Source organism: Zootoca vivipara, chromosome 17, assembly GCF_963506605.1.
Source record: "Zootoca vivipara chromosome 17, rZooViv1.1, whole genome shotgun sequence".
Classification (NCBI taxonomy): domain Eukaryota; kingdom Metazoa; phylum Chordata; class Lepidosauria; order Squamata; family Lacertidae; genus Zootoca; species Zootoca vivipara.
Window position 1 is genome coordinate 24,805,969 of NC_083292.1, and position 10,221 is coordinate 24,816,189.

Here is a 10,221-nt window from a genome sequence, read left to right on the forward strand (position 1 = left end):
ATTCCAGCAACTGAACCTGGACATGCAAAGCAGACCCTCGACTCCTGTTTGCTGAGGTTTAGTAGAGATCTCCAACTAGAACGATAGAGCAACTATCCTGCATTAAAGCACAGTTATTGTGGTGGGGTAGGGGAGCTGAAAATAATGCCAAGATGAAATGAAATCATCAGGTGGCTTAGTTTGGTCAGAATCAAGTATACACTTCCAGAGTTAACGCTGAATACATTACCTCTGGTAAATGAGCCACCAAAGCCACTAGACGGCCGTGAAAATTTGTGTCCCGAGCTTTTTAGACTCGGCTGCCCATGTACTGTCTGAAACCAAAGGGGCGCATTGGTTGCCAGGTGTGATTCCCCCGCCCAGCTCTCTCCCCCCCCCCCGCCCACTATTGGTCTGGGAAATGCTTGGGGGAGGTGGGGCAAGTGAAAATGTCCTTTCTCTGCAGATATCAAAACTGGATCACTATCTTCTTCTATCTTTTAAAGTACTAAGCAGATGCTGGTCGATGTGATCCAGTTCCAACCTGGTGATTCTCTTGTGGAGATACTGCAGACGAAGGCATCAGAGGATCAGGTAAGCCCACTCTGCAACATAGGTGCCTGTGTGTATTGCAGAAAAATGGAAGGCACATCCAAAAGGTTTTTAAGTTGTTAAAAACAAAATCAATTTCTGGATGGATAAATATTTGCAAGTAAATCTTGAGTGTATGCAGTTGGGGAGGAAAAAACTGTTTTTGTACCAGGCTATCTGAATGATCATGAGACCATTTCTCACTCTTAGTAAGTGAAATTCAGCATGTAATGATTGGCCATCGATGCAGCTTTAAAGCTAATAAAACCCGTTGTTGTAAAAATTTTGCAGAGCTACACGGCCCTAGAATTAAGTGGATCCTTGACCCAGGAAGAGTCCAGGTATCCTGGCAAGCAGACAAAGTTTAAGCGTCTCCTGCCCACCAAATAACAGAGACCAAACCAGGACGTGCGAAGCAAGGCACTTTTATTTTTGCTGTTGCAACAGGGTCCTTCCTCTCACACAGGAGAACAAGGAAGGAACCCCAAACAAAGATGTCTTGCCCTTAAAAAGAGATTTGAAATTGGTTTCAGCCCACCCCCCAGAAGCATCATCCATATGTCACAGAAGGGGTGTAGCCCAAGACCCCCCCTCCCTAGATTCATCATAGGTACATCATGAAAGGGGAGGTCTGGTGGCAGTAATCTGAGCACCCTGGACCCTGCCCCCTGCCCCCAGAACCTAATCAACAAAATTGAGAGATATTTACATTTCCCTGTTTCCCAGCCAAGTTAATCACACCCTTTTGTCTGGCAGTCAGGTATCAGGATGCCAGGGATTATCACTTTAATTCCTGAGACAATGAGAAGGTTCCCCCCACCCCCCTTCTTCCTTGCAGAGGAACACCTGGTCAGAGAGAGTCAAAATGGTGTCAGTCAGGCCTGTTTTCCTGTGCTGCTTCAGACATGTTTCTGTACATTCATGTACATGTTTTATGAACAATTATTATATATATATATATGACCTCAAAATTCTTATAACACCGTCATGCAGGACATCGGAAAGGCACCACTCTCCCTTCCCACCTTCTAGTCTACTGTGAAATATTTTCCCTTTTGTAGAAAAGCACGAGCCAGTCTTATCTTTCTCTCCAGGAAGCCCTCCACCACCACCTTATGAAGAGAAGGGCCCAAGTCCCAGACAAGTTGAGATGCAACCACACTCTGGTCAGTAACAGCCACCTCTCAATAGCAGAGAAGCAGCGGATCATCCTCAAGAATCTGCGGCGCCTTGAGAGCCTGGGCATGGTAGATTCTGCCAACCAGTACCAGGACATCATCAATGAGATGGCCAAGGTATGCAGGGCTCTCAAGGCAGGAAGAACAAGAGACAATGAGCAGGGAATGGAGAAGAATGTACCATGCATCACAAGGGGGAAAATATTTTTTATTGCTGGGATGGATCTATAGCTGTCTATCTGCCTTCACCTACCTGGTACCCTCAAGTTGTTTGGGACTGCAAGTCCCATCAGCCCCTGTCGGCACAGCCATATAATGCTGTGGCTGATGGGAGTTGTAGTCTAAATCTAAACCATCTGGATCTCTTTCTAGCCAACAAAGCAGGACAGTTCACTTTGGGGGAAGGGCTTTGGCTTGGTGGGCAAACATCTACTTTTCTTGCTGAAAGTCCCAGGTTCAATTCCCTGCAGCATCTCCAAGTGAGGCTTGGAAACAGCGTTCGAAACTCCCATTGTTCTAGGCGCGTTTTGCGACAGGGAATTTCATTAGCACGAGCCGTTTCTGAGCTCTGGGCACAGTACTGAGCCTAATATTTCAGATTAAAACTTGCCACTGCTGGAAGAAAAGGAGGACCTTTTTCTGCCTTCCCGCTTCCAGTCACTCTCTGAAGACTTGAGAAGGGCCCCTCGTAAGAATATTAGGGGGCAGGCAGGGAAAGTATGGCTTTGTTTTTTTCAGTCTTCAGATGAGGACTTAGACCAGGCACCCCCAAACTGCGGCCCTCCAGATGTTTTGGCTTACAACTCCCATGATCCCTAACTAACAGGACCAGTGGTCGGGGAAGATGGGAACTGTAGTCCAGAACATCTGGAGGTTTGGGGATGCCTGACTTAGACCATGTGAAAAGTGAACATAAGATTTCAGCTGCAGTTCATTCATTTTCAACTTTCCATTCTTGTTTTTAAGAAAGCGCACCTAGGCACTCCATTGCAGCGCCCATAACCTCGGCTTAAGGTGCCAATTAGCTCCTAGACTTCATATCTTAGTTTCTAACACTGCTTGGAAATACTCCCTGCCTGAAACCCTGGAGAGCTGCTGCCAGCCAGTGTAGACAGTACTGAGCTAGAAGGGCCAATGGGACTGACTACGTCAAAGGCAGCTATAAAATAACAAGGATAGGAAAGAGGATTAAGGAACAGAACTGGGAGGACAATGAATGCAGCGTAACAGGGAGGGGAGAAATAATTGCTCTGTATGCTTCCAACGGTCTCAGCTTACGCTGGGCCAAATCTCCTTTACACATACCCTGCCCTTCTCGCCCATAGGACATCCGCAACCAGAGGAAGTACCGACAACACCGCAAGACGGAGCTGGCCAAGCTGCGCCAGACTCTGCACAGCCTCAGCGCTAAGAGGGTGTTTTTTGAGGAGCAGGTCGACTACTACAACCAGTACATCCGGACGTGCCTGGACAACCTGGCAGTTAGAAACAAGTAAGCCTGGTATTAATCTCAGGCTTGGAACTGATGCACCTGAACCAGAAATTGTGTGCGCGCGGGCTATAGCTCAGGGCTTGTTCTCCGCTTGCTTCAGGTCCCTGGCACAATGTGGTGTGGCCAAGGGTATCTATGCTCTGCTAACCTCCATGTTGGACTACTGCAATGGGGCTTCCTTAAAGATTTTGCTTTTAGGTAATTGGCACACTGTCCTTCTTGGCACCTTCATTTTCTATCATCTTTTTAAAAAAAAAAATATCTGTGAAAATCCCCGAAATCGTCTGATGAAGGGCACAATATAAATTTAATCAGTAAAATGAAATGAATAAATCTCTTTTTCATCTGAATTCAATTGCTCATGCTGGGGACGCAGGTGGCGCTGTGGGTTAAACCACAGAGCCTAGGGCTTGCTGATCAGAAGGTCGGCGGTTCGAATCCCTGCGACGGGGTGAGCTCCCGTTTCTCGGTCCCAGCTTCTGCCCAACCTAGCAGTTTGAAAGCATGTCAAAGTGCAAGTAGATAAATAGAAACCGCTCCAAGCGGGAAGGTAAATAGCGTTTCCGTGTGCTGCTCTGGTTCACCAGAAACGGTTTTATCATGCTGGCCACATGACCTGGAAGCTGTACGCCGGCTCCCTTGGCCAGTAACGCGAGATGAGCGCCGCAACCCCAGAGTCGGTCACGACTGGACCTAATGGTCAGGGGTACCTTTACCTTTACCTTTACCTACACTCACACATTCAGGCCAGGCCAAAGCACTTGAGCGGAGAGCTCAAAGCAGGCCGAGTTTTTTTAGGGGGGGGGTGGCTGGAGAGAATCCTTAGGGCTGGATAGAGCTGTTTGGGGGGGCCAATTGTGGCACTTGGGCCTGAAGTTACTTTCCCCCTCCCCCTGCTGTATACAGTTGTACCTTGGTTCTCTAACAGAATGCATTGGTTCTCTAACAGAGTCCATTCAACCCCCGAAACGGTTCAAAAACCAAGGCACGGCTTCCGATTGGCTGCAGGAGCATCCTGCAGCCAACCGAAAGCCACACCAGGTGTTCAACTTCCAAAAATCTTTCGAAAACCAGAACACTCACTTCCGTGTTTCGATCCGATTTATTCGGGAGCCAAGGCGTTTGAGAGCTAAGGTCCAACGGTATATCCTTGCCAGAGAGTTTTCTTCGTATATTTTTACTACTGCTTTTATCATATGGTTTTTATAGTTTTATAATCCTGTATGTGTGAGAAAGAGTGCATGTGAGGGTGGGGGGGTGGCCTGCATGAACCTCCCCCCAGGGGTTGGCCAAGGGTGTGCGGGTGACCGTCTGGCCTCAAAGGACTGGCCAGCCCTGGGCTACCCCAGCAGTTGAGGCATTCTCTGGCTCAGCTTGAGTTCAGTAAAGAGGGCAAGTAGATGGGCAGAGTCGGAAGGGACCATTAGGGTTGTTAAAAAGGCCCTGTCTACAAACACCATTCATGTCCCTTTCTTTTACAGGCCCAGCAAGAAACAGGCAACCTTGCATTACACGGCAGCCCGCCTCTTTGAGAAAGGTGTTTTGCTGGAGATTGAAGACCTCCCAGCCAGCCAGTAAGTCCAGGCACCTCCTGCCCTCTCCAGTTCCATCCAATGGAAGCTACAGCTCCTCTCTCCATGCTCTCAGGCTTTTGTAACTAGGTTCTCCCCAGAGTGTTGGTTTTTGAACTTGGCTGCCGGCTCTTTCGCGTGGTCTGCTGGTGTGAGCCGTCTAAGGTCGAACCGGCAAGCTTGCATGAAATCAGAGTTTCTGTTTCATAAGGAAGGGCTTTAGCTCAGTGGCGGAGCATGTGTTGTGCGTGCAAAGTCTCACATGTTCAATCCCTGGATTCTCTCTGTAAATCCCCACCCCCACCCCCGAGAGCCACTACGCGTCCCAAGTCCATTTGGTGGCTGAGTTCAGTTTGTTCGCTGCTGAAAGCCAAACCACTAGCCACCATTCGATGCTGTCACTTGGTACCAAGAATTATCCCAGGATCCTAACCTCCAGTTGCCCTCTTTCTCCCCTATGGTTTTAAAATTGCCATCATTCCCCCCCCCTCCCTCTTTTCCCAGACTCAGGAATGTGATATTTGAAATAATCCCGTGTGGTGAAGCTGGCAAGTTCCAGGTGAAGGCAAAATTTATGGGAGTTGACATGGAGAAGTTTCAGCTCCACTACCAGGTAAGGAGCTGGCAGAGCTCAAATTTTAGCATCGCCGGTGTGCCATTCTAGGTCCACGAGGGCAGTTCCATTCTTACCGTATATTCTAGCGTATAAGATGACTTTTGAACCCAGGAAAATCTTTTCAAAAGTTGGGGGGGTCGTCTTATACGCCGGGTATAAGATTCTCCGGTCACCGCATACGGTGGGGGAGCTCAAAAGCGGCCCGCAGGCGCATCCCCGCCATATGCAGCGACCGTGTAAGCGGCTGCCACTTTCTTCCTCCCTGCAGGGAAAGAAAGCAGCAGCTGCTGACTCGCATGTAAGCAGCAGCCGCTTTCTTTCCGTGCAGGAAGAGGGGACGCGCGAAGCTTTCCTCCCTGCAGGAAGAGGGGAAAGAAAAGCACAGAAAGAAAGCGTGCACGGAAAGAAAACGGCAGCCCCTTTCTTTCTCTCCCCCCCCCTCGCTTCGGTGCCTGGAACAACAGAGTGCCAGTGGAGCAGGCTCCCTCCCCTTCTCCCTCTCCCCACCTCTCCTCCACTCCCTCCGAATGAAATCTATGGTAGTTCAAAATGCTACCGTAGTTCTTAGCATGCCTGCATTTAAACACCTGTGCATTTAAGCACTGATGTCTCTCTTTTGGCTTCATTTACTGGTGTTTAAAAAGCGGGGAGAGGAAGAGATACAGAAAAAAATTAATTGGTGTGCGTTGGAAGTTTGGGATATACTCATTAAGGTGAGTATAGCCCAAACTCTATATTTTGACTGGAAAAGTAGGGGGTCCTCTTATACGCCCAGTCGCCTTATACACCGGAATATATGGGTATGTTTATTTCCAAGGAGCTCAAAGTAGTGTGCTTTATTGCTATTGTAATTAATTTATTATTCGCCTTCTAAATCTCAAGGCAATTCGCCTTCTAAATCTCAAGGCAATTTAAAACATTTTTTAAAAAACTGAAATCAGCAAATAAACAAAAAAAGCAGACTAAAACACACAACAACATCTGGGTAGGCTTGTTGAAACAAACAATTTTTTTAGCGGGAGCCAGAGAGTAAATGAAGGTGCCTGCCTTGTATCAATAGGCAGGGAGTTCCATAGTGCCGATGCTACCACACTTAAATGTGGCTGACTTTCCTATCTCCATACCTGCTCTTTCTCAGGACCTCCTCCAGCTCCAGTATGAGGGTGTCGCCATCATGAAAATGTTTGACAAAGCCAGAATCAACGTCAACCTCCTGATCTTCCTCCTCAACAAGAAGTTTTTCAAGAAATAACTGAAGGCCTGGGGGGGGGGGTCAAATGGCACCAATGTCTTCTAGGGGTGGCTCAATGGTACCAAAGAGACAGTGGTGCTCATAGTGCTTTTGTGTTGAACCGCAAGCAAGCCCACGATAATAGACTCAAAAGTTCCTGATTCTGGCTTAATTCTCGCTGGGGTGATGGTCAACCTGCATCCAGGCCTGGACCACTTCCAAAAGACAGGATGGAATGCTTCTCTGTACAAATTTTTGTTTTCTTTTAATCCTTGCGTGTAGAATGCGTGCATCTTGGGGAGAAGTCTAAGCTAGAACTGTTCTCTCTGGGATGGTTTACAATGTGCTGGGAATTTGCTTGTACCATGGGGTCTTCCATAATAATGTGGGCCCCCACGTACAGCCACTAGATGCAAGTATTTTTAAAGTCACAAAGGCTGGATTTATCAGAGAGGGGAGGGGGGGTATTTATGCTGGCCCTGTGTCCTGTGCCAGCCTTCCCCAAGCTGATGCCCTCCAGATGTTTTGGTCTACAGCTCCCATCGGCCCTAGCCAGTGCAAGCTGGTATCAATAGTCCAAAACATCTGGAGCGCACCAGATTGGAGAAAACCACACTTCAACAGCCAGTCTGATTAAGAATCAACCATACACTCCCCAATTAGTGATAGATGGAAATTTTATGCACCAGGAAATTTTTACTCCTATTTTGCTTTGTTTTTCTCTCTCTGGTTTCTACTGATTCCATATGTGCCTGTATTACTTCCTTCTTTGATGCAACTACAACAGAAAATAAGTTGCAATAGACTTAACATTAGAGATACCAAAGACCCTCAACTGTTGTGTTTTTTTAAATTCCAGTGTGCTTAAAGAAAGTTATTTATATCAGTGCATTTTTTAAAATAATGCTTGGAATGCTATTGCAAAAATACTGAAAATTAAGGGCCCCTGTCTGATGTCTGGAATTCCAAGTATTGACCGGCAAAAGTTTATTTATGATATCTAGTTTGCATTGATGCTGTTAGCTGCTGGGTTATATCATTGTTGCTGCTGGGTTATATCATTATTCCACCATCCAGTAGCATTTAGATTTGGTTTATGTAATTCCTGAACCAGTGGAAGTCTAGTGAGCTTTTTAAAAAGTTACCGTATATATTCAAGGGATTTGAAAATAAATAAATAGAATTATATTTAATTTGTGGGTCATAATTCACTCTTAATAGAGTTTCACAGATGAGTGCTTGAGACAGCATTCGCCAACCTGGTTCCCTCCAGATACTTCTGATGACAACTCCCATTGACCCCAGCTGGCATGGCCATTTTGGGCCACAATTATTTATTGGTAGCATTTACAACAGAGAGTGAAAAGGTTCCTTCTGAATATGGTTTAGTTAAGTCTGCCTCTTGAGTGTTACTTAGGTCAGCCTTCACCAAATGTCTTCATTCCAGATGCTTTAGACTACAAAGCCCATCAGCAGCTACAGCTGTGGTGGCTGGGGCTGATGGGGATTATAGTCAGTGACGGAGCTAGATCAGTGGTTCTCAAACAGTGTGGCAGGAGAGGATGGCAAGTGTGGTGTGAAGATTCAGGGACAACCAAAGAAACATGAAGGCATTTCAGTGCAGTATGGTATTGTAAGGGTGACTTCCTACAGGGAGCCAGCCCCCATCATCCTAACGTCCACCTCGCCAAGCACAGGGAGCAGCAGCGGGTCTGAAGCAGCTAGCGGGGGAGGGGAAAGACTCGGAGGGAGAGAGAAACCAGCATGCGGAACGATGGGAAAGCTCAGGGGAGGAGAGATGCAGGCAAGGGCTCAAGGATGCTGGAGAGCCCTTCCACTGCCTTGACAGGGAGGAGACTGAGAGGGCATCGCTCCTTCCGGCGCAAGAGTTAAGGAGAGCACCGCGACGCAGGTCAAGGGGGAGGCGTTTTGGGGTGCCCCGACTACTTTGCTGGCGTAAGAACAGATGTACGCCATTGCCGGATTCTGATTCAGAATGAGAGGTCATGTTTTAAGCTGTCTCTGCACTGTAAATACCTTGCACAATAAAAGTCTATAAAGACAAACTGGACTCAAGCGGAGTTACTCTAGAGTAGCCACGACGACCCTCTGACAGGTATGGTATAGTATATTATAAAATAATAATAATAATAATTTGCAGAATATGGATAGATATCTCTTCAAAATGAGAGCAAGAGGGTCAAGTGATACTAGGGACAATCCTAGTTGTGTTTTCCAGTGTTCTTCTTATCAATAAAAAAAAATAGGTGGCGTGTGAGCAAGTTTTTATTCTGAAAATGTGGCCCAGAGGAAAAAAGTTTGAAAACCACTGAGCTAGATAAATTTAGACCACAGACTTAATTGTCTTTAGATGGTTATGTGTATTACTTCTATTGTGAAGCAGTTAACATTTTTTCCTCCCACCTCTATCCCATGCTTTCCAACTGCTTCTGTATTCCTGGGATGTTAGATTGGGGGGGGGGACCCAAATGAAAGCCACTTCCGTTAACTGTGATTGAAATGCAGATTTGCATTTTTAAAACTCACTTAACTTCTCCCCTAATGCCAAAACCACCACTTAGATATGCTAATTGTTCTGGTACATAAATGCCTTAAATAAATAAATGCATTTGCTTTGGGATAAAGTGTCATTTGGTGTAGAAAATGATAGTATCCTTTTAAAGGGAGAGAAACAAGCAGCATCCGTAACCATTTGTGGGCCACCCGACCTGCCTAGCCCTACCCATGAGGGCCATAGCTCAATGTCAGAGCATCTGCTTTGTGTGCAGAAGGTCCCAGGGCTCGATGCCCACTGGTGATGTATCCCTGCTTGAAACCCTGGAGAGCTGCTGCCAGTCAGTGCAGACAATGCTGAGATAGATGAACCCAATAGTCTTGGCTCCTGTGTTTCCTTTGAGCAATAACACAGTTTTGTTGAAACACAACTCATCGATGCCAAAACAGAAAATTGGCTCTGTTTCACCTCTAGTTTAGAAAAGTGGCCTCTCTTACAAACGTAGGAGATAGATGGAAAAACACCCGTTCCAATTAAGAGTTGCAGAGAAGGTTGCTCCACTAGGTGGCATCATTATCCAGGGAACCGGAGGCAAAGCGGACCGGTAATCGCTGGCAGGGTTGGCCTCCGTTTTTCTCCCAGTCGGCAGCTGATGTTGGAGGTCAAAAGGGCACCCTGCTTCAAACAGGAAAGAGGCGAGGATGGTGAGTGATGGATTTTTCGACCCCTATTTTAGAAAAAAAGTTTGCATCCCAAGGCAGCTTTGAGGCACAGCCTGTGTCCAGCTTTCCCCCAGCTGGGTGCCTTCCAGATGTTCTGGATGACAGGTCCCATCAGCCCCCGCTGGGGGGAGGCTGGTTTTGCCTGTAACTTAGCAGTTGTCCATAGTGAATTTCCCAGGTTATGAACAGCCAGGGCTGGGAACTATTCTCCCCTGAGACTGAAAGCTGTAGGCAGCAAGAGCCAACAAAATTGGGTAAGATGCTTTAATGCAACCTTCACCAACCTGGCACCTTCCAAATGTTTTGGACCATAGCTCCCATCAGAG

The 10,221-nt window shown here is 46.9% G+C and overlaps 1 protein-coding gene across 1 annotated transcript in view; it reads left to right on the forward strand.

The window, feature by feature from the left end:
• IQGAP3 (IQ motif containing GTPase activating protein 3) overlaps positions 1–9,957 on the forward strand; it is a 50,655-nt gene extending 40,698 nt beyond the window's left edge. Inside the window, exons 33-38 of the mRNA XM_035099078.2 lie at positions 486–573; positions 1,665–1,865; positions 3,074–3,240; positions 4,722–4,814; positions 5,316–5,424; positions 6,566–9,957. Of these exons, the coding sequence (XP_034954969.1) occupies positions 486–573; positions 1,665–1,865; positions 3,074–3,240; positions 4,722–4,814; positions 5,316–5,424; positions 6,566–6,679 (772 nt within the window). The 3' untranslated portion in view covers positions 6,680–9,957. The remainder of the gene's footprint in view (positions 1–485; positions 574–1,664; positions 1,866–3,073; positions 3,241–4,721; positions 4,815–5,315; positions 5,425–6,565) is intronic.
• The last annotated feature ends 264 nt before the right edge of the window (positions 9,958–10,221 follow it).